This window comes from Eucyclogobius newberryi, unplaced genomic scaffold, assembly GCF_026437365.1.
Source record: "Eucyclogobius newberryi isolate DKJ021-1_F unplaced genomic scaffold, fEucNew1.0.hap1 SCAF_21, whole genome shotgun sequence".
In the NCBI taxonomy this organism is placed as follows: Eukaryota; Metazoa; Chordata; class Actinopteri; order Gobiiformes; family Gobiidae; genus Eucyclogobius; species Eucyclogobius newberryi.
In genome coordinates this window covers 4,916,389-4,940,618 of record NW_027315846.1, presented here as the reverse complement: position 1 = coordinate 4,940,618, position 24,230 = coordinate 4,916,389, and the positions used below count along the sequence as shown (strand labels likewise).

The window sequence follows — 24,230 nt, the reverse complement described above, 5'->3', positions numbered from 1 at the left end:
TATAAGTCGAACTGGAGTATGAAATGCGGTTGCAAGTGTGAAATTAACAAATAATATCACATATAAGTCGCTCCGGAGTATGAGTATAAGTATATAAGTATAAATATAAGTGGCACCCCGGCCAAAACTATGAAAAAGGTGCGACTTATAGTCCGGAAAATACGGTAAATCAAAATGTCGCCGCCCTAGTTCAGATGCTTTTGTGTATAGTTTTAATGCAGCAAAATGTAATCTCATTGGAATTCTAAAGTAGATGTTATTTGTCTTTTCATACACTCAGGGCCGGCCCAGCCTATAAGCGAACTAAGCAGCCGCGTAGGGCCCCGAGGCGTTAATAGGGCCCCCAATCTGGCAACCCGTCTTATGCGAAGTGCAAGCGCAGCGTGCGCCACTAGTGTAGTAGCGCTGCTGGCGCGGCAGCGCACACAGCGGTAACATATAACGCACAAACCGCATTTATTTGTAATGACAATCTGGCAACCAAGACACCAAACCTGCGCTGATTGGGCAACTGCATTATGCGCGAGCAGAACGAGAGCAAAACATAAACACAACACAACGTGGTCCCTGCGTGGTCCTCATGTCCAGAGGAATATATCCCCCCGGTGCCGAAAAACGAAAGAAGAAACTTCTTGACGATGTAAAGAAACTGCAAACTCAACAAGACTCTCAGGTATTGAACTTCTCTTACAAAGAGACGGTTAATGCTGCTGTTTGAAACAACACGATTCTGTCACGTTAGTTCGCTCAGGCTGGAGGAGACGAGAGCTCTGCCCCGCGCACAATAATATGTCTGAATGAAAGATAATAAGCTTAACATTTACACCAGCCCGGTAGTGTGAGCTGCAGGTGAGGCCGGGGAGGGGCGTCTATGCCCCGGGTCACTAAGTTCCGTCTCGAGACTTTGGAGTGAACAGTGTGCGGCCCCTATCCCGGGCCCCTGTCCCGGGCCCCTGTGCAGCCTCAGTCAGAGATGAGCTGGTTTGAGTTTGCGTCTCTCTCTCACATCACCATGTGTGAGATCAATCGTGACTCGTGATGTCTGTTTTACTTCTTAACGTGGAATGAGAGGAACGTGAAGGTTTGTGCGTGTAAGGTCCATCAGCCAATCACATCGCAGCATTGTTTCATGCAGGAGTCCAGTGTGTGACGTTCTGATCAGAACAAACATTTATATTGTAATTCACTTTTAATAGAGCAATAAAACATTTAAATTTGTCTAAAAAGCATCATTAGACTATTTGTTATAAATTATAATAAATTGATAGTGAAAAATAACCAGACATATTATGATTACGTCTGTTATAGAATAATACTATATATTTTTATATAAAAGTGGCAAAGTTGCAGAAACGCAGTCGCTTCACAATAGCTAGGTTTGGACCTTCACTTCTAGTTCTGTTCATTCTCTGGGAATAACATGTTTGCACTGTTTTATCAGTGTTAATTGTTAATCAAGCAATGCTTATGCCATTTGTTTAATTTAATATAACTTGTTTTGTCACTTTAGCAAGAAGGAACAGTTGGGAGCAGTAAAAGATAAATTAGTAAGGATAACTATTACTTTTACATTTTCAGTTAAAATGAATCAATTTGATCATAATTATTTTTCATAGCCAATATTGTATTGAGTAATTAAGTACACTATTGTATTAATAACTGGCTTTAATCATTTTCTCCTGGCACAGTTTCATCACATCATCATTTTATAGCATTACAACCTCAACATTTGACTCTTACTTTAGCCGGCTGGACCACATTAAAATGCAGCAGAAGACCCAAAAAAAGTCTGAAAATCTCTGGGGGAGGGCCCCCAGACCCCCCTGTTCATTAATTTAAACTAATGTGCTAATGTGGCTGTCGACCCTTAACGCCCACAAATACACCCAAAAACATATCTGGGACGTGTGTTATTTGTACAGGGAGTAGAGGTGATGTCAGCGGAATACCAAGTTAGCAAACGGATGCCCTGGAGTTTTGGTGTTTTGTTTAAATTGAAGAAAGTTCCCATATGTGGATTGTTCACTGACAATGGCAATAAAACTGATTCTGATGACGTGGTGAGGGGCCCCAAAAAATGTTTTCGCTTAGGGCCCCCTGAAGGCTTGGGCCGGCCCTGCATACACTAGATTTCCCAAACAAATGACTCTACTCGTGCCACTACTACATTTACTATTTAGCACATTTACATTTACCATAATTGTCGAGCCGAACAGCAGAAGTTCAAGGCTAAATGTTGTGTTATTTTTGGTTTTGCCATTATCGTGACTATGGGTTTGTTTGGCAGGAAAACAAGCTGAAGTTCGGCCAGTACCTGGAGGAAGCGTACGGCGTGAAGATCAACCCGGCGTCCATCTTTGACGTGCACGTGAAGAGGATCCACGAGTACAAGAGACAAGTGCTCAACTGTCTGCACATCATCCACCTCTACAACAGTGAGTGGGCCTGGAGATGCTACGCTAATGCTACCAATGCTACGGCTACGGCCAATGCTACGGCTACGGCCAATGCTACTGCTACAGCTATGGCTACTTCTACTGCTACGGCTACTTCTTTGGCTAATGCTAATACCAGAGCTACCAATGCTACTGCTACGGCTACAGCTAATGCTACTGCTACGGCTACGGATACTGTTACGGCTACTTCTACTGCTACGGCTACTTCTACGGCTAATGCTAATGCCACAGCTACCAATGCTACTGCTACGCCTACAGTTAATGCTCATGCTACTGCTACGGCTACTGTTACGGCTACTTCTACTGCTACTGCTGCGGCTACTTCTACGGCTAATGCTAATGCCACAGCTACCAATGCTACTGCTACAGCTAATGCTACTGCTACGGCTACTGTTACGGCTACTGCAACTCCTAAGGCTACTGCTACGCGTACTACTACTCCTACTGGTTACTAATGCTGCTGCGGCTACTTCTCTAATGCTAATGCCACAGCTACCAATGCTACGACTACTGCTACGGCTACTGCTACGGCTAATGCTACTGCTACGGTTACGGCTAATGCTACTGCTACGGCTAATACTACGGCTAATGCTACTGCTACGGCTAAAACTACAGCTAATGCTACGGCCAATGCTACTGCTACGGCTAATACTACAGCTAATGCTACAGCTAATGCTACGGCTACTGCTACGGCTACTTGGGGATGTCCAGGATCATTCGTTATTCAGGTCACAATTTTACAGAAAGAACCCAAAAAATTATAATCGTGACCATTTTAGAAGCCAAATTAAGTCTTTATAAATCAATTTGTCGTACAAAAAATTGTGCTTTTTTGTTAAATCTGGCTGTTTGTCACATTATTAACTTAACTTTTGTCATACAGAAAGTTCGACGTCACAAACTTGAGCAACAGTAACGCGTTAGGGATTAAAAGAAAGAAAATGGAAGATTTCTCTGTTTGGTCACGTTCTCAGGAATCGTGAATAATCCTTAAATCGCAATAATTGTAAAACTATTATTTGATATTGTGACATTCCTGCTACTGCTACGTCTATTACTTCTACTACTACATACTTAAAAATAATAGCATTCAAGTGACTACAACCACTAGCACTGCTACTACATTATTTAAACTAAAGAAATTTACTTTTAGGCTTTAAACTTTACTGACCCAAAGGGAAAATTCTTTCACAAACACAGAACTTGTTTGAGAGATGCACAAACAGACAGAACAACTATCGGTATCCACGGGTTTTTGTCAACTGACTTATTAGTGTTGCAGACGTCACATGTGCTGGCCGCCTCTCCGCTGTTAGATAATCCTGAAAAATACATTTTTTTCTACTTTTTGACCTTTTTTTTCTGTTCCAAAGGCTATATTTGAAAACGTCGTAGCATGAAACGGGGAGCGACATTCGGCAAATGGTCAAGGCCGAGAATCAAACCCATGATGCAAAACCGCCATTTTTGCTTTGATAATGCAGATTTAATAGTGTTGTTCTTGTTGTTTTGTCAAAATCCATAGTGTTTTTCTGTAATGTAATGCAACCCACAGAAGTAGAAAGCTCCTGTTGCGTGTCTGAGTGAAGTTTTGTAATAGTTTGGTCTCGAAACGTGCCCAGAGCAAGTCTCAACAGCACGTTCGAATCTAAATAAACCCAGTCTTTAAAATGGAGCTGGGAATGTACCCAATGACGTACTGTAACCGGACTGTAACGGGGTAACGAGAGTCGTGTTTGTCTGAGGAATGGCCAGCTTTATTAACACGCAGCTTCAGCTATTTCGGCTTTAATTATGGAAGATTTAATGAGAAAATTCCATAAATACAGTGATGTTTGTGTTTTGACCAAAGAAAAATCAAACTTGCAAAAATCCAAAGTACGTTTTAGTGCCACGTCAAAGTCAACTGAGCTAATTTAGTATCGTTTATCTCGATTTGCGTAGTAGTTTTATAGTTAAAGCTTAATATTGGTATACATGTGTAGCTAGTTTTACAGCGCGTTGCTAAATCCTGTCCCGGTTATTGACTCCTTGTTCTGCAGAGATCCGGATGAACCCTTCTGCTCCCGTCACTCCTCGGACTGTGATCATCGGGGGAAAGGTACGAGCAAACACTTTCATCCTGCGCTTGAACAAACAGGAATGCCTTTGAATTCATGACGGATGCATGGAGTTCACATATGTTAAACAGACGAACCGCAAATATTCCCACAACTGGGAAACTTCCAAAAACACACTACTAGCTCAATAGTCTGACCCACTTGAAGCCCGCTGCTGGTCCAGAAGTACGTTTCCCATTTCAGTTTAAAGGCGCTGACATCTACTGTATGTGGCAACTATTGACCCTGCATAAAGCAGTTTTCAGCCCAAAAAACACTTTTTATATATAAATGTATAATAAAAAATATATATACTAATAATACAAATTGATTAGAAAATGAATAGAATACAAATAAAAAATAAATAATAATGAAAATAATAATTTAAAAAATGCTGAGCAGGACCATAGGGAACTCAGGATAAGTACATAACAACATTAGCAGGAATGAGCTGGTATCCAAAGAAAAGAGGGGTTGACGCGTATTATGGCAAAAAGTAAGAGTCATATTTTGTCCATTGTTTGTTGAATTAGACTATTTTCAAGTTGTGTCAAAAAACACTTTTAAAACGTTGAATTTAAACTACTCTAGTGCCTTTTACTATTACAACTACCTCTACTACCATTACTATTACTGCTCCATGTACTTGTGTTTCCACTCTGTAAGTAGCGGCTCTCTGTCTCCCCCTGCAGGCGGCCCCTGGGTACCACATGGCGAAGATGATCATCAAACTCATCACTTCAGTGGCCGACGTGGTGAACCATGATCCGCTGGTGGGAGCCAAACTCAAGGTGATCTTCCTGGAGAACTACAGAGTGTCGCTGGCCGAGAAAGGTAAAAGTCTCCGCCCTCTTTTTAGTCTTTATATCGTGTGTTGTCGTCGTCGTCGTCGTCGTCGTCGTCGTCGTCGTCGTCGTCGTTCATACATTTCCTAAACATAAGATTTAAAACGAGGAAATTAAGTGCTGAGCGAGAGTGCTTCCTGTGTTCTAGGCCGCACGTGCCAGGTTCAAGCGTTGTGAGGGCAATTCCTGGCTTCAACGCTCTGCTGAATGCCCCTCCCTGCTCTTTACCCCCGTTTCACACTAAAATATGTCCAGTTCAATTAAGACTACGCCAAAAAAAATATAGAAACAGAATCTCAGCCTGATAAATAAACTAATACAAACATGTCAAACTACTGAAAATCAATCTATTCATATTCTGAAAGGATCTAAATGAATTGACGAAAGGGCAGCAGTGTTCCAGCGGTCGAGCAGATCTGACCGGTCGTTGGGCAAGACACTTTATCGTTCTACACGTGTCCTTGTTCCTGCGTCGTTTGTAGTGTTCAAAGAGGCACGTATTGTATTTGCAGCCAAGTTTTGTAAAATGGAACACACAGAATATGACACGAGAAGAAGGTAGAAAATGAAATAAAATAAAAGGGAAATAACAGAAAAATAACTAAAATCTAGACAATGTTCTGCACACATTGATCGACATGTTTTCTCCTCATACATCTGTATCAAAATTAGGTTCTGGTCACTTTCGCCAGCTTGAATATGTCATTGAACATGTTTTTCTGATGGGCTTTTTCCCCTGTTGCATCTTGTATCTGTCCATTGTGTCCATAGCAGGAGTTTGGTGTCCCACAGGCTTTTGTTTTAAAGTCCAGTGGGGCGTTGTGGAGTATGTACCCTCATAATTTCAAACAGAATTCCTTCCAAACGTGAGATTTTGCTCCGCTCCGCCTCTGTGTCCTCGTAAAGTTGTAGTACTCTGTGTCGTGTACTATTGGAACTCTGACGTACTTTCCCCACTCGTCCCCGCAGTGATCCCGGCCACGGACCTGTCGGAGCAGATCTCCACGGCGGGCACGGAGGCCTCGGGCACCGGGAACATGAAGTTCATGCTGAACGGGGCCCTGACCATCGGCACCATGGACGGCGCCAACGTGGAGATGGCGGAGGAGGCGGGGGAGGAGAACATGTTCATATTCGGCATGACGGTGGACGAGGTGCAGGAGCTGGACGAGGACGGGTGAGGAGAACTACAACTTTTACTTACTACTACTACTACTACTACTACTACTACTACTACTACTACTACTACTAATGCTGCAAATATTACTACAGTATGGTATGTACAGTCATTTCTACCTGTTGTCCCGGAGCATGTCGATGTTAGAAAAGTGTAATCGAAAAGTACGGATGCACGTTTTTAGTTGTGATGCACGTTTTCAGTTGTGTTCTGTAAGTTGGCGGCTTTCCCGGTCAGTTAACGCAGTGCTTTTTTGTTGTTGTTTTTTACTCTACGAGTCATAATTAGACCATTATAATTGGTTATGTCAAGATAATTCGGTTAATCGAAAAGCGTCATTATTCAGGTCTCCATTTTTACATTTGTTGTTCGGTCAGAAAATGGTGTGTAAATTGTTGTTGCTTTTGAAGGTGCATTTACCGTCATCTGCTTTAGACTTTTCCCCCTCAGAAACGTTACCCTTGTGCAGGCTTTTAGCTAGAGGGGCGTCTTCCCGTCTTTTGGACGGGGTATCTCGACATGTGGATCTCGACGGTGTAATTTTTATTAATACATTTTTAGAAAAGTTTTTAAATCGGGCCGGGAAGCGTTTGACGATAGTCCACCGTGGTCCGCGCCATGACAGTTGACTGTTTACAAGTGAAAATTTGCATGCTGCGCGCTGATTGGTCGACAAAGTTTGTATGCTTGGCTCTGATTGGCTGCCGAGCCGTGGTCTGGAAAATGCCGAACCTCCACGGCCAAATACCATGTCAAATACGGCGCGATACGCAGAGTGTGATCCGCACGGCCGAGAGGCGCAGGCGGCGCCAGAGTATGGAAAGTCAATATGATACGAGAGGCGTGCGGGCCCCGCTCTAGATCGGTTGGACGGGGTGTTTTCAAATCCTAGCTAAAAGCCTGCCCTTGTGCGTAAACTGTCTGTGTTTTCAATGGCACGTCGCCTTCTGATGACATCAGAGGGATTCCATGCACAATGCAGCACCACCTCCAGTCATTTTAAGTTCGAGTCTTCACAAACTGTGACAAATATCGACCACAGGTTCTACACCACCAAAACTAAGTCATAATTAGAAAAACAGGAGAATCTAATTATAGACTTTAAGCATTTAGTGACTGTTTAATCGGTTAACCGCGGACACCCCTGATGCAGATGGATACGTGATCTTGACATTCATATTTAATTTGATATTAATGCAAATAAACAATGCCACCCTTAGCTTCAACCACAACATCCTCCTTTTCTCCGACACAAAACGGACTCATGGGCACAAACTCGCCTCTCCAGAAGCCAAGAGCATCATGGGTTTTGTTTTGGGAGGCGGCTTATTCTGTTGATGTTCTGAAACATAAGGTGTATGAATGTGTATGAAATGTTGTTCTTTTCCCCTCTAACGTATCCTCTGTCGTCAGGTATGATGCCATGTCGTACTACGAGAAGATCCCGATCCTCAAGCAGGTGATGGACCAGATCACCAACGGATTCTTCAGCCCCAAGAACCCACATATGTTCAAGGACCTGACGGACATGCTGTTCAAGCACGACAGGTGCGACTGGTGCTCATAATACTGCTACTTATACTGCTACTTATACTGCTACTTATACTGCAACTGCTACTATTACTGCTACTATTACTGCTACTATTACTGCTACTATTACTGCTACTACTACTACTGCTGCTGCTGGTGCTACTCAGAATCAGAATCAGAAAAGGTTTATTGCCATTGACCATGAACAGAATTCACAAATATAGGAACTTGTCCTGGTGATTGATGCAACATAAAACAATGAACAAAGATAAAACAACCTATATAAGTCAAAAAGAGAAACAATTCAAATCTGCTATAGGATAAAAATAGGCTATAAGATAAAAAAATATAAAAAAAAATAGACACACATTTACAGTTTAGTTTACATATGTAGTGCAGAAAGTGAACAGTGCAGTGAGTGATTAAATTATGGTTGAAGTGACTGTGTTTAAGAAGTGTTCATGAGTCCAATGGCAGCGGGAAAGAAACTGTTCTTGTGGCGGGAGGTTCTGTAGCCTCCTGCCTGAGGGGAGTGGCCTCCTGCCTGAGGGGAGTGGCCTCCTGCCTGAGGGGAGTGGCCTCCTGCCTGAGGGGAGTGGCCTCCTGTGGCCTCCTGCCTGAGGGGAGGGGCTCAAATAGTCCGTGTCCAGGGTGAGAAGGGTCCGACCTGCTCGTCCCAGAGCCCTGGAGACGTACAGGTCCTACAGAGATGGGAGTCTGCAGCAGATCACCTTCTCAGCAGAGGCACAATGCGCTGTAGTCTCTGTTTGTCCCTGGCTGTGGCTCCAGCGTACCACACGGTGATGGAGGAGGTGATGGAGGTGGTGATGGAGGAGGTGATGGAGGAGGTGATGGAGGAGGTGATGGAGGTGGTGATGGAGGAGGTGATGGAGGAGGTGATGGAGGAGGTGATGGAGGAGGTGATGGAGGAGGTGATGGAGGTGGTGATGGAGGAGGTGATGGAGGAGGTGATGGAGGAGGTGATGGAGGAGGTGATGGAGAAGGTGAGGATGGACTCAATGATGGTCGTGTAGAACTGCACCATCATTTCCGCTGTCAGCTTTGCTTTCCTCAGCTGCAGCAGGAAGGACATCCTCTGCTGGGCCTTCTTGATGAGGGGGTGATGGTGGTGCAGAGGAAGCGGAGGGAGTCCACAGTGGAGATGGGGGAGTCTGAGATGGTGAGGGGGGGATGGGGGCTGTGTCGTTCCTGAAGTCCACGATCATCTCCACTGTCCTCTGGACGTTGAGCTCCAGGTTGTTACCGCTGCAAATCTGCAATACTGTTAATACTCTGCAATACTGCTGCTGCTGCTGCTGCTGCTGCTGCTGCTGCTGCTGCTGCTGCTGCTGCTGCTGCTGCTGCTGCTGCTGCTGCTGCTACTTATGATCTACTCATTTTGTCTTTTCTAGATTCAAAGTATTCGCTGACTTTGAGGCGTACATAAAATGCCAGGAGAAAGTCGACAAACTGTTCCAGGTAACATTATATGGCACGATATTTTAATAGAATACATAATATATAATAATACATGGGTAAGTAAGGAGATAACATCAGGTTTATTACTATACTGCATTTGAGTTCGAGTCGCCCGACCTGTAGGGGGCACTGTAAGCCACACGTGTCTTCTCTTCCCAGGACCCGGTGGAGTGGACCAAGATGGTGGTCCGAAACATCGCGGCGTCGGGGAAGTTCTCCAGCGACCGCACGATCGCGGAGTACGCCCGCGATATCTGGGGCGTGGAGCCGAGCAACATCAAGATCCCGCCCCCGAGCGAGCCTCTGCGCGTCGACCACCTCACCAGCTAGAGCCGGCGCGTCACACCGTCTATGAGCGCGTTATAACCGTCACGTGACTGTCAAACACAAGCGCCGTAGCAAATAACGACCCAGAACGTCGTCTCGTATCGACCTTTCGAACAGTAAAAAGTGCTGAAAATGACCACAGTAAAAGGGGAATGTGAATCCACGAATAGTTTAACGTCGCGGCGAAAAGCGGGTTCAAATTTTAGGGTAAAATCTGCAAATACATAGTTAAAAAAATGCAGATGTTTTGACCTGGTTTATGGTTAATATCGCTGTAATTAATGCGGGAATTATGTATTTTCTTTCAAACTGTGTGAATTTTCGATACGTTCTAGGTATTTGTCATCATTTTTTCAATAAATATCCAAACTTAAGACCCACAAATGTTGAACTTTATCATTATTTGTTAAGCCTCGTCATGCACTGGACAAATGTACCATCTTAATACGACGATACGTTGAAAAGTGATTGATTTAAGTTGTATTTATCTTGATTTTAGTAAATTTTGACATAAATTTTTTACATTTTGTTCTCATTTTAAGTTAAAGCGCTTGTCTTTTTTTTAAATTTCGAGTAAAACGAGATATTTCCTGCTCGCGCCATTGGCGATCGCACATTATGGCAGTCAAAATATACTCAAAACAAGATAAATACAACTTATTTTGAACTATTGACTGTAATTTCTTCTGGTTTAAAGTCCTTTGAACCATAAACCAGGTCAACAAATCTGCATTCTGACAGTTACCGAGCAAATTCCACCAGCACAAACTACTTACGTTACGATATAATATTTAGTTTTGGATTGTTGGTTGCTAAAGGCACCGCTGCTTCTTCATCACTCTGACCTCGATCTGTTCTCGATCTTGTTTCCTGTGCCTTGTTTCCTGTGCCCTTCTAAACATCTGTTGTTGTTTTCCTTTTTTACAGTAAAGACGACTGCTTTTCAGATTTGAATAAAGAACCGTTTTAAATAAGCCTCTTTTCTTTTTTGAGCGTTTTATTCGGGAAAGCAAAATGTATTGATCTTTTCTTAAGCTTAAGGAAAGGAAATGGATCATTTTTTAACATAAAACCTAATTATTATTATTAAGTGTATGAGTAACTGACAAAAAATACTTGATTTTACCAATTCAAGGCATAAAAACTACTTCAATAAAAACGATCACAAAAACACTTAAAATTCCATAAATCTAACCAATACTTATTCACTTAAAACAAGAGAAGTCAGATTTTTTTGTCTAGAGTTAAAACATTTCTACTACATAAATGCTAAATGAATGAATAAAAGGTAGATTATTAAGCTTATGTCAATGATTATAAGTAAAATGAAAAAATAAAAAACTTGCTGCACTGGCAGATAATTTCCCTTTTTTTTTAAGGACATTTTGACCAAAAACAAAGTTTTAAGGCAAGTTTATTTGTAGAGCACAATTCATAAACAAGACAATTCAAAGTGCTTCACACAACAGGGAAAAAATGCATTAAAATCACAAAACCTTCATTTCCATTCATTCAATTTAACAGTTTTGCTGATATGAACCATACATTTTGTCCGTGCTTAGTGATCCGCCAGATCGGCCCACACTGGCAGATTCTCCAGACACTCTTTCCCATATTTATTTGACATTTCCACCGTTACATGTTTCTCTGGGACACACATACAGGCTTTTAGATGGAGACCCGTCTTCCCGTATTTTGGACAGGGTATTTTAAAGGCCGTGGCTGCAGAGCCGCAGCGCAGTCAAATGGCCCAGCTGTTTCAGGAACCGCGGCACTGCCATATAGCCTCATGCCTAACCCTGACCTTAACCTTAACCCGGCGCGGTCTAAAACGGCGCGGTCAAATAGCGCAGCAGTTTCAGGAGCCGCAGCACAAAATAACATGGCAGTTTCGGCCGCGCGCCGCGGCTCTGTAGACACTCCCTATTTTAAAATGTGGACGTGCATTTTATTAATAAATCTTAGGGAAAAAAGGGAATATTATCATTAAATCAGGCCAGGAAGCGTTTGACAATAGTCCGCCATTACGGTTTACAGTTTACAAGTGAAAATTTGCATGCTGCACGCTGATTGGTCGACGAAATTTGTGTGCTTTGCTCTGATTGGCTGCCAAGCCGTGGTCTGGAGAATGCCGAAGCTACTCGTTTTTTCGCCTAGTCGGCCCCCGTTCCCCCGGACAGAATTATTCAGACGGGGTGTTTTCAAATCCTATCTAAAAGCCTGCAGACACATCGCTTTTAGAATGATTCTTTCCCATGTTTAACCGTCCCTAGACGTCAACGCGCTATCTGCCTCTGTACACGTCTGTGCTGAGCGTATCTTTTACATCGACGCCTCCACCTTAAGTGTGCCGCTTTTGTATAAGATGGTGTAAGTATTGACACAAAAGCAGCGCAAAACTAAATTTAATGTATTTAATTTATTCTTAAAAGTACTAAATGATCAAAGTACAATCAGACAACGTGAAATGTCATGTTCAGCAGCTGCAGATCTGCTACGGCTTCAGCTTTTTGAAGAAATTCCTGCAAGAGAAGAGTCAATAATCGATCAATAACCACCGTGTCGCGCGTCGCACTTACGTCACGACGTCGGCCAGATCGGGGTCGGAATAGATGTGTTTGTGGTCGTATCCCAGATGTTTGCCGTAGGAAACGAGCTCGACGTCACCCCCGCTGTTCGTCCGGCGGTGAGTTCCGACGGAAATCTCGTACAACTGCAAAACGCACGCATTTAAAAGGGCGAATTGAGCGGTTTCATTGGCGTTTGGCTCACCTCTTTGCCCATAGCGTACGGCACGGTGGCGTCATCCTCCGCGTGCAGTATCAGAACGGGACTCGTCAAGGTTTGCAGACTTTGTACGGAAAAAAAAACAAAGCAATTACACAGGTCGATGCCCACTATTTTCACATCTAAACTTTACTTTTTGTCGTTACTTTTTGTCATTCGCAAATTCGACTTCTATCTTTTCCATAACGCTCCAGATGAAACTCTTAAAACCGGGAAGGAACATGTACAGCTGAGGAGGAACGGTACAGGATTTTTCAACACATTTTTCAACATTTTTCGAAAATTTTTTAATCGTTTGAAAATAATGATCGTTACCTGTGCGAGCGCGTGCTTCTCCACGATTTTTCCGATGTTCGTGAAGGGAGATTGGAGTACGACGGCATCGACGGCGACGCCTGGAGGACGGCGAAGCAAACGGGACATTTAGGATCGCGTGATATTGGGTTGTATAAGTTCTTATTCAAATTGCAAAAGGCGTATGATCGGTACCTTGTTTTTGTAACTTGACGGCAGCATTCGTGGCCACCCTGAGCACACAAACGTACAAATCGTCGTGATTAATCGACCAATTGTGACTAAACTGTAATGATTAATCGTATTTTGATCATTGCAATTGTTATCTGGACTGTAAAGACTCTAAAACACATATGAAAATGCAGTTTTATAACAAAGACGGCGGCATTATTACGTCAAAATGTCACAAAATGATCAACAATTTCTTATTTTCTTTCATATTCTCATTTTAAAAGTGTTAAGTCATGATGTTTCAACTCTCTTTGCGTGATAAAAAGAGAATTGTAGGGTTATTACTTTTTCCAAACTCTGAAAACGCCTTAAAGATCCCTGCCATTATTGTCCAATTTTCGAATAATTAATAAGCTCAAATCGCCTTCAAAAGTTCAGTTTGATAGTCATCTGCTGCGATGTAATAATAAGATTTAAGATGTAAGAAACCAACGATCAGATCATCGTGACTCGTCCAAAAAGTACCATCTGACATGGTATAAGTTAATAAGTGCTGGAAATAAGTAGTATTTATCTTGTTTTGAGTGTATTTTGACCACCTTAAAGTAAACTTGCCAATGGAACAAGCATAAAACAGCTCAAAATAAGAAAAATATGAGCGTTCTATAACTTAAAATGAGAGAAAAATTCTGCACTTGAAATAAGAACAAAACTTACTTGTTCTGTTGGCAAATCTTGTTTTAAGAAAGTCTTTACTCAAATTAAGATGAACACTACTTATATCAATAACTTTAACTTTTAAGATGTTTCCAGTGCAATTGTATTCTCAAAAAATACAAAAATTGGCAAAATATGATGAACTATTTCAGATTTTCTTTAATAAAACACTTTATTCTTGAATATTCTCTATCTAGAAGCCTCGAGTCGCCACATTTCAGCCTTTAGTGGGTTAAAAATGTGTTCTTAATGGACGATAGAAGTAGAAAAACTGACCCCGAGCCCAGGGACTGTCCCCAGAAGACCATCGTGTTGCCCCTGCTGTGCTGCTTTACCCAGTGGTACAGGTAGAGGGCGTCTTTGGTCACTCCCGCTTCACTGGGATCGCCGCTGGAGTCGCCGAACCCTGAAGGACAACCGAGCGACCAAACGGAAAACTAAAGCATTTTTATCAACTTACGCATTCACTTTAATATCGATCTAATTGGTGTGACTTAATTGTTGCAGTAGGTTTGATTTATTTTGTTGTTGTTCTTTTTTTAAAATTGCTTTTACACAAACATTAATAAAAAAACAGATCACAGAGAGTGAAAAAACAAAAAGAAAATGTCCCATATTATATCTTATTTATATTATTTACGGTACTTATATTTGTCCAATTTAAAATTCTGTTCAAAAGTTAGTTTTTCCAATTTTTCCGCAGATATCCATCTATTGTTTCCATTGTTGGAGTTTTATATCCCAGATACACTGTTCAATACTTAAAATATTTCAAATGCAACCAAAAAATTCATATTATTACTATTGTTATTATTCATTATTATTTTTGCATATATATGTTTTTATCTTTCAAAATGAAAAACGTAAACAACAAAAACACAAAGAAAAAGAACATTAAAACACATAATCCACAATAAAAGTCCCATTTAGTGCAGTTTCTGTCAGATTTGTCCAGTTTCAAGTTGAACTCAAATGTGTGGGTTGTTTGTTTTTGTATTTATATTATAATGTGGGTATGATGTATGTATATTTCAATAAATTAGAATAATCTAAACATCAAAACCAAACTGTAATTGCGTTCGATATAAAATCTTACCTCTGTAATCTAAAGAGAAGACGTGGAATCCGGCCGCGCTTAATTTCTATAGAAGAAAAACGTTTTGATAAAATTGACGGGACAATAAAGTACAATACATTTAAACTGCATCATGTAAATTAGATGAACAGTCCTGAACACATTCTTATGTACAGTGAACAGTTTTCATCATAAACACTGTATCTCCAATGTCAATACAGTATTACTGGAACTGATTCTGTTTAGAAATATAATAAAACCTCACAAACCTTCACCAGACCCACTCTGTGCTCCGCTGCCCTGAAACAAACAACCACAGAGCAAAGAAAGGGCCATTTTAGGTGCTTTACAGGCCTGCTTTTGTCTGTGCCCTGTGTCCTGTGTCCTGTGTCCTGTGCCCTGTGTCCTGTGCCCTGTGTCCTGTGTCCTGTGTCCTGTGTCCTGTGCCCTGTGTCCTGTGTCCTGTGTCCTGAGCCCTGTGCCCTGTGCCCTGTGCCCTGTGCCCTGTGTCCTGTGCCCTGTGTCCTGAGCCCTGTGCCCTGTGCCCTGTGCCCTGTGCCCTGTGTCCTGTGTCCTGTGTCCTGAGCCCTGTGCCCTGTGTCCTGTGTCTGTGCCCTGTGTCTGTGCCCTGTGTCTGTGCCCTGTGTCTGTGTCCTGTGCCCTGTGTCCTGTGCCCTGTGCCCTGTGCCCTGTGCCCTGTGTCCTGTGTCCTGTGCCCTGTGCCCTGTGCCCTGTGCCCTGTGTCCTGTGTCCTGTGTCCTGTGCCCTGTGTCCTGTGTCCTGTGTCCTGTGTCCTGTGTCCTGAGCCCTGTGTCCTGTGCCCTGTGTCCTGAGCCCTGTGTCCTGTGCCCTGTGCCCTGTGCCCTGTGTCCTGTGTCCTGTGTCCCGTGCCCTGTGTCCCGTGCCCCGTGTCCCGTGCCCTGTGTCTGTGCCCTGTGTCTGTGCCCTGTGCCCTGTGTCCTGTGCCCTGTTTCCTGTGCCCTGTGCCCTGTGTCTGTGCCCTGTGTCCTGTGCCCTGTGTCTGTGCCCTGTGTCTGTGCCCTGTGTCTGTGTCCTGTGTCCTGTGTCCTGTGCCCTGTGTCTGTGCCCTGTGTCCTGTGTCCTGTGTCCTGTGTCCTGTGCCCTGTGCCCTGTGTCTGTGCCCTGTGCCCTGTGTCCTGTGCCCTGTGCCCTGTGCCCTGTGTCCTGTGCCCTGTGCCCTGTGTCTGTGTCTGTGTCTGTGCCCTGTGTCTGTGTCCTGTGTCTGTGCCCTGTGTCTGTGTCCTGTGTCTGTGCCCTGTGCCTTGTTTCCTGTGCCCTGTGTCCTGTGTCTGTGCCCTGTGTCTGTGCCCTGTGTCTGTGTCCTGTGCCCTGTGTCCTGTGTCTGTGTCCTGTGCCCTGTGTCTGTGCCCTGTGTCCTGTGCCCAGTCCCATGTGCCCTGTGTCCTGTGCCCTGTGTCTGTGCCCTGTGTCCTGTGTCTGTGCCCTGTGCCCTGTGTCCAGTCCCATGTGCCCTGTGTCCTGTGCCTGTGCCCTGTGCCCTGTGCCCTGTGTCTGTGCCCTGTGCCCTGTGTCCTGTGCCCTGTGTCTGTGCCCTGTGTCTGTGCCCTGTGTCTGTGCCCTGTGCCCTGTGCCCTGTGTCCTGTGCCCTGTGTCCTGTGCCCTGTGCCCTGTGTCCTGTGCCTGTGCCCTGTGTCCTGTGCCCTGTGTCTGTGCCCTGTGTCCTGTGCCCTGTGTCTGTGTCTTGTGCCCTGTGCCCTGTTTCCTGTGTCCTGTGCCCTGTGTCCTGTGCCCCGTGTCCTGTGTCTGAGCCCTGTGTCCCGTGTCCCGTGTCCCGTGCCTCGTGTCCCGTGCCTTGTGTCCTGTGCCCTGTGTCCTGTGCCCTGTGCGTGTTTTTCTGTTGATTAGAACGTGTCCCGTGCCTCGTGTCCCGTGCCTCGTGTCCCGTGCCTTGTGTCCTGTGCCCTGTGTCCTGTGTCCTGTGCCCTGTGTCCTGTGTCCTGTGCCCTGTGTCCTGTGTCCTGTGTCCTGTGCCCTGTGCCCTGTGTCTGAGCCCTGTGCCCTGTGCCCTGTGTCCTGTGTCCTGTGTCCTGTGCCCTGTGCCCTGTGCCCTGTGCCCTGTGCCCTGTGCCCTGTGCCCTGTGTCTGAGCCCTGTGCCCTGTGCCCTGTGCCCTGTGTCTGAGCCCTGTGCCCTGTGCCCTGTGTCCTGTGTCCTGTGTCCTGTGCCCTGTGCCCTGTGCCCTGTGCCCTGTGCCCTGTGCCCTGTGTCTGAGCCCTGTGCCCTGTGTCCTGTGCCCTGTGTCTGAGCCCTGTGCCCTGTGTCCTGTGTCCTGTGCCCAGTGCCCTGTGCCCTGTGTCTGAGCCCTGTGTCCTGTGCCCTGTGCCCTGCGCCCTGTGTCCTGTGCCCTGTGCCCTGTGTCCTGTGTCCTGTGTCCTGTGTCCTGTGCCCTGTGTCCTGTGCCCTGTGCCCTGTGTCCTGTGTCTGAGCCCTGTGCCCTGTGCCCTGTGCCCTGTGCCCTGTGTCCTGTGCCCTGTGCCCTGTGCCCTGTGTCCTGTGCTCAGTCCCATGTGCTAAATGTCTTTATCCGTCGGTCAATGAATGTTTTTTTCTATTGTTTTTTCTATTTTATTTTTTAGAATATAAAAAACTAAACAGCAGTGTTGGTGACATTTAGTCCAAAGTGGTTTTATGTCTATATTTTAATGTAAATGGTTGTAATAAAACGTCAATGTTATGTCAAATATAATATCAAACTGAAAAAAACTAAACAAACATAAATGTCCTGCTCATGATCATTTGAACCTCTTGCACGAGCATAAATAAATGTGTCGCTGTGGGTCACGGCTCGATCACCTCCAGACAGAAGGGTCTCGTCTCACCTGGTTCCTCCGTTGCCGTGGAGATAGATGACAACAGGACTGCCCCCAAAGCGGCCCTGTACCAGTCCGGGCCCCTGCTCCTCCCCCGAGCCGCCTCCCACTGGACGGAGGGGAGCGTGTGCCTGGGAGACGGAGACGACGAACACAAACAAGAGCAAAAGTCTGTGATTTAGGGCGATTAAAAAGGGATTAAAAATAAAATACTGTGTTAATGAAGCTGCTCACGGTCAGGTCTGATCATCTGTGTTTGTTCCACGCAATAATTAATAACCACCAAATCACCATCGTTTTGCTGATCGATTATAGTCTAGTGGTTTTTCTGTCGATTAGAACGCAAAAAGTCACGTTTCTTTTACTAAATTTGACCAGTTGAAGCCTTTTGTTGATCCTGGTGGAGCACGTTTCAGACTAAAGAGAGTTTTCATCAAATACACTGCATTTTTACACAGTCACGGCTCAAATTGACGTCATAAAACTTATTTTTCTTGTGTTCCAGATAAAGTCTAAAGAATAAAGACGTAGAAGTAGAAGAAGGAAGAAAAAAGAAGAAAGAAGAGGAAGAGGAAGAAAAAAAAGAAAAAAGAAGAAAGAAGAAGAAGAAAAACAGATTATTAAATTAGTTGGCGACAACTTAACGATCAATATGTTGCGATTAATCGATTGACTTGGACGTCACGCTATCGAACTTTAGCGTTACGATTAATTCCGTGATTAACTATTCCTCAAGTTTGAGACGAAATCTGTACGAAATCAAACTTTCTACACGACAAAATTAAGTTCAATGTGAGAAAAACAGCCATATAATTTTGTCTTGCACTTTTATTGCTTTTGTTAATTTAAAAAGACCTGATTTTGCTTTTAAAATTGTTGTGATTATTATATTTTGGTCCTTATATTGTGAAATGTCTTATACTTAAAAAAAGAAAGAAAAAAGTTTATGTAATTCTTCAAACTAACTTCAGGCTATCTTTTTTTTTTTTTTTTTTTTTTTTTAAATTATTAGAATTAAAAAAACTCAATATATCATGAATGAAATATTAATAAATCACAACAAAATCATAAATAAATACAAAAATAAAAACACTGCTTTAGGCCATTGAGGTTTGAACCCTGCAGTTATTTTTTTTCGTCCAAAATAACATTTACCCAAAAAATATGAACCGCAATTCAAATATAGCACAAATAAACACAATGTACAGATAATTGAAAGAATTTTTAAAAATCACTGCTCATGCAAAAAAAGAAAAAAAGTTGTAGGATGATAACTGACCACTAAAAATGCATTGTTCATTTGATAAGTCACAATAGCAACGCAGGGGCCTTTTCGTAAACAACTGGGAGGATTTACCGGTGAAGATGAATCAATTATTGCCCAGACGCTGTGTTTTTAGGGCAGCCTTTCTTCATAATTACATCATCTGTGCTCTGAGACGTCCCCATTGGCTGCAGACGTGGAGCTTACGCCTCCTTGGAGACGAAAAGACACAAACGCAGCACAAACACGGGCACAACGCAAGCACAACGCGACCGCGGTTCACCCAGAGCGGGCGCAGACAGACGGAGGGACGTACCACACTCCCAGCGAGACGTCCTGCTGCGGCGTCAGGTAGAAGTTGCAGGTGTGATTCAGGACGTGGTGAGGGCTGCTCAGGTCGACGCCGAACGGAGCGCAGACTGGAGGCGGGGAAAATGCAGAAGGTCAGTGCGAATGGAGGCGGGGCAAATGCAGAAGGTCAGTGCGACTGGAGGCGGGGCAAATGCAGAAGGTCAGTGCGTCACGTGGAAATTCGGACCGACCGGGACCGGGCAACGAGGCAAAATATCACAATTTAAGATGCGTTTAGCTTACTTTTTCCTTCTAAGGTGAGATGCTACAGGGAAAACTATGCTCTCTCAACATACAGGCTTTTCATGTCAACACAACTGTACAATCATTTTTTCACTGATTTAGACACAGTTTTCTTCATTTTTCTCCCGCAGAGACATAAAGATCGGCCTTTACACACACACCAAACTTTACAAACTGGGGCAGAACACGTTGTTTTGACAGAGTGTACACATTTGGATTTGTTCAGAGCTAATTCTGAGTCTGATTTATTCAAGTTTTAAGTAAAAAAATTAGGCGAAAGTAGAATTTTTTCAGATTTTCAGTCAGATCTATACTCGAATATCAAATTAAAAACCGTCTCAGTACATATTTTTGTATCTGATATGTGGGAAAAAATGTATTTAAACCTTGCGCTGTAAATTTTTCATGTTTTTTAAAATGTCATAAATATGTGCAATTTTGACCGCTTTTACACACAAAATGCCACATTTCTACATGAAAACAAGACATGATGTAAAACATGCAATACATTTTTCTCTTACATGTATGTGAGTAAACTACAGCAGAAGTTTCAAATTCATATCTTTAAATTTAAGATTTTTTCCTATTCACCTGCAGCATCTCGACTTGACTTTTTAATTTGTATTGTTGTTTTGCATTAGTGCCTAAAAATCAATTAAAGCAAAGTAAAAAAATAAATCAACGGTAGAACTTAACACCTGTTGTGTGTGTTAAAAAAGGGAAAATATTAGCCTTATCGGACTATCTTTTATTGTAAATATTCTACGTCAATATCGTCAAAACAATCAAAAAATAGAACGTCAGTCACAGATTCATTTGCCTAAATAATCCCCTGAGACTTGGGGGATACTCGAGTACAATCGTGCCCACATGTCATCGAATATTAGCCACTTTTTGCACCGACAATAAAAGAAAATCTGGTGAAAACGTGCCATATTAACCACCAACCAGGTCAAAAACATCTGAAATCTGACGTTTTTTTTACGCCAAATTCTATCGCTATTCTCCGTCTCAATTGGAAACTTTGCGTGTTGTTTTTCCATATGTTTTATAAAATAGTAATAACCCGAGCGGCCTGACAGCACGAGCGTCTGTGTGGCTCTGGTTTAATGGAATAATACGATGATTAGGTTTGAGAGTGACGCGCGGGGACAACTTAACCCAACGACGAGGCGCATTTAACGGAACACGTGGGTCATTTGTGCTGCGGCTTATCAAATTAATCACATCCGCGTCTTAATAATGTCATTTTGTATAATTCGGGAGCTTATGAAAGTCAATAAACGAAAAGAATGAACACCACGTTTGGCATTTAGCGTCTCAAAATCTCCATTATGACGTTTAATGTCATATTATGTAGCATTCCAGGCAAAGCAATAGCTCCATGGAGACGGGCTTAAGGTTTTAAATATCTGATAATAAGCTACTTTTGTTTGTTTGTTTGTTTGTTTGTTGTTCCGTGTCGCTGCTGCATGTTTTGTGCCCGGATACGAGGATAAAACGTGTTCAAATCCAATAAATAAATACTGCTTTTACTGCCAACTATTGGAATGCTGAGTTATTGTTGAGCTAGTGCGGCCTTTGCAGCGTCATACATCCGTTCATAATCACATCTTTATCAGGCCCAAGGTAAACAAGAACGTGCCCATGCAGTGCCCATGCCGTGCCCGTGCCCATGTCTATACCGTGCTCATGCCGTGCCCATGCCCTGCCCGTGCCCATGGCGTGCCCGTGCCGTGTTCGTGCCCATGCCGTGCCCATGCAGTGCCCATGCCGTGCCCATGCCGTGCCCATGCCGTGTCTGTGCCCATGTCTATACCGTGCCCATGCTGTGCCCATGCCGTGTCCGTGCCCATGGTCGTGCCCATGCCGTGCCCATGTCCATGCCATGTCCATGCCGTGTCCATGCCGTGCCCGTGCCGTGTTCGTGCCCATGCCGTGCCCGTGTGCGTAAAAGGTAGAAAACACTATATTTACAGCTCAGTCTACATACAGTCGTGCACCGAAAACAGAAAAACGTGCGTCCTTGCTGTGAGCGGGCTTGCATCTCCACAAACCTGACTCATCCTGCTCGTTTCCATGGCGATGTTATATTCCTTTGGCCGTAATATCCCACAGTAAGGCAAAACCCCCATCTCATCGTGTCGCAAAGTATGGTTTTGATTTCAAGAAGGTGATGCGCCTTCTTCAGAAAGATACGAGGTTTGGTTTCGTTTAAAGGTGCACTGTGTAACTTTACTGGTGGTGGTGTTGTCATGGAGATGTATATGATTTATTTTATCTATTTTGTTTTCAATAATATAAAACAGAGAACACAAATCAAAGCCTAACACACCCAGACCAAATACCTAAATATAATAAATACAAATAAAATAACAGCGTTGTCATTGTGAAAGAAATACCTTGGGAACAACTCCACAGATCTGACCTGTAACTTGGTCTGGTGGCTGTAACTAACCACTCCATCAGAAAAAGTTACACAGTGCACCTTTAACCGACCGACGGCAACACGGATAAACCCTCTCCTTCAAAACAAGCCGCGATATGTTTAACAAACTTACGTAACAAAAAAGTTAGCTTTGTTCGGCGACGACAAAAGACTTTCACACTCTTAGATGTTGTTTGACTTACACCAATGGCCAAATATGACATGTCCCAGGACCCAGGGGAACAGGAAGAGCAGGACGGGCATAAAGACGTACAGACTGAACACCAACACGAGGACTTTCTTCATTTTGTCGCAGGTTCTCGGGCGTCGGAGGCGCCACGCCGCGAATCGAGCAGCTGAAGAATAAACACAGAGCAGGCCAAAGTTCATGTCCAGTCGATGCCAAACGTGTAGAGCTATTGGCTGCTTTTTAAAACTTTTTTTCTTATTATATTTTTAACCTTTTTACTTTTATTATTTTTTACTACTTTTTATAAACCCTTTTGAACCTTTGTTATTATGTTTTAACCCTTATTTACCTTATTTTGTATGTATTTATTTTTTGTACTTTTTTTTACCTTATTATTTTTTTTTTCTTAACCCTTTAAAAAAAAAATTTAACCCTTTTTTACCGTATTTTTTATTTATTTAATTGTTAACCTTTTTAACCCTTTTAAACCTTTTGAATGATTTTTTCAACCCTTATCTACCTTATTTTTTAGGCCGTGGCTGGAGAGCCGCGGCGCGGTCAAATGGCCGCGCAGTTTCAGGGACCGCGGCACTTCCCTTATAGCCTCATGGCTAACCCTAACCCCGACCCTAACCTTAACCCGGCGTGGTCTAAAACGCTGCTAAAACGCTGCTAAAACGCGGTCAGATAGCGCAGCAGTTTCAAGAGCCGCGGAGCGCGGCCGGCACAAAAAAAACATGGCAGTTTTGGCCGCGCGCCGCTGCTCTGCAGACACTCCCTACTTTTTAACCTTTTTTATAACCTTATATATTTTTTAGTACCTTTCTTACCTTTTTAAAAAAAACAAAACTTTTAAACCTTATTATTTTTTTGAACCTTTTTTTGAGCCTTAATTATCTTATTTTTATTTATTTATTTTAACCTTATTTAGCCTTTTTGTTGTTGTAGATTTAGACACGTGCTTGTCATTAAGTATATATAATTCTAGCTGTGTAATTGTAATTAGTTACATTCTCACCTCAGTCGTCGCTCCTCTCTCTTTAAATACAAATGACATCACTGCATCGCCGGCTCTGATTGGCCAAAGCTCAGAGAAAACGCGGTTTAAAACGACTAAACGATGATCGAAACGGCCGCCTAACGCTGCGTTTGAGCGGCAATTTCCGTCCTTTTTATCAATTACAAGCACACGCGAAACTTTTACTTTCAATCAGAGCTAAATATCAGTGTTCTTTCTGAAAATTTTGACACATTTGAAAAGTCTGTGTATTGCAAAATACTTTATTACCAGGTATAACAGGAGTAGCTAAACATTCTCGACGTAGATGCTGCGTTACAAATCTGTCCTTCTGTTGATGAAACTTAATATCCATTTAGTGCAAGACGAGGCTGACATTTACGTCATGGATGTTCTGCACATTTCATTAAAAAAATTTAGTTTTAGTTGGCGGGGAGCGCCAAAAGCCTGCCATATGCAAATACAAACTACTTCCAAACATGTTTACTCAAGTATAAGTACAAAGTTACAAAGGAGTATAAGGGCCAACCCAAAAAAAAAAAAAAAATGTGGGGCACTACGAGAATAAAGTCATTAATTAATGACTTTTTTCTCGTTAAATAACGAGAAAAATCTCATAATTTAAAGAGAATAAAGGCAGATACGCGGTTCACTTTCAGCACCATGTTACGGGCCCCTCCCCCCCAGTGTTACATAATGGTACAGTCCAGTAACAGCTCTGTTTTGTATGAACTGTGTTTAAAGCTATGAAGCTGACACTGAGTCAGATGCATCTATGGAGTCTTCATTACACAAACACACCACCGCCAGGACGCAAATGGCGCTTGGTTAAAAGTGAATACAAAAGCCCAAAATAGATGTCGATCTTTATGATGCGGGACTTTTAGACATTACAAACAATCATTTCCCCGTCATGTCAGGTCCTGGA

The 24,230-nt window shown here is 43.2% G+C and overlaps 1 protein-coding gene and 1 pseudogene across 1 annotated transcript in view; one reads left to right on the top strand and one right to left on the bottom strand.

Annotated features, from left to right (window-relative positions):
• pygl (phosphorylase, glycogen, liver) overlaps positions 1 to 9,972 on the top strand; it is a 35,076-nt gene extending 25,104 nt beyond the window's left edge. Inside the window, exons 14-20 of the mRNA XM_072457378.1 lie at positions 2,288 to 2,435; positions 4,499 to 4,557; positions 5,248 to 5,389; positions 6,370 to 6,577; positions 7,991 to 8,125; positions 9,520 to 9,586; positions 9,746 to 9,972. Of these exons, the coding sequence (XP_072313479.1) occupies positions 2,288 to 2,435; positions 4,499 to 4,557; positions 5,248 to 5,389; positions 6,370 to 6,577; positions 7,991 to 8,125; positions 9,520 to 9,586; positions 9,746 to 9,916 (930 nt within the window). The 3' untranslated portion in view covers positions 9,917 to 9,972. The remainder of the gene's footprint in view (positions 1 to 2,287; positions 2,436 to 4,498; positions 4,558 to 5,247; positions 5,390 to 6,369; positions 6,578 to 7,990; positions 8,126 to 9,519; positions 9,587 to 9,745) is intronic.
• Positions 9,973 to 12,317: 2,345 nt separating this feature from the next.
• Positions 12,318 to 22,433, bottom strand: LOC140370495 (lysophosphatidylserine lipase ABHD12-like; annotated as a pseudogene).
• Positions 22,434 to 24,230: the final 1,797 nt, after the last annotated feature.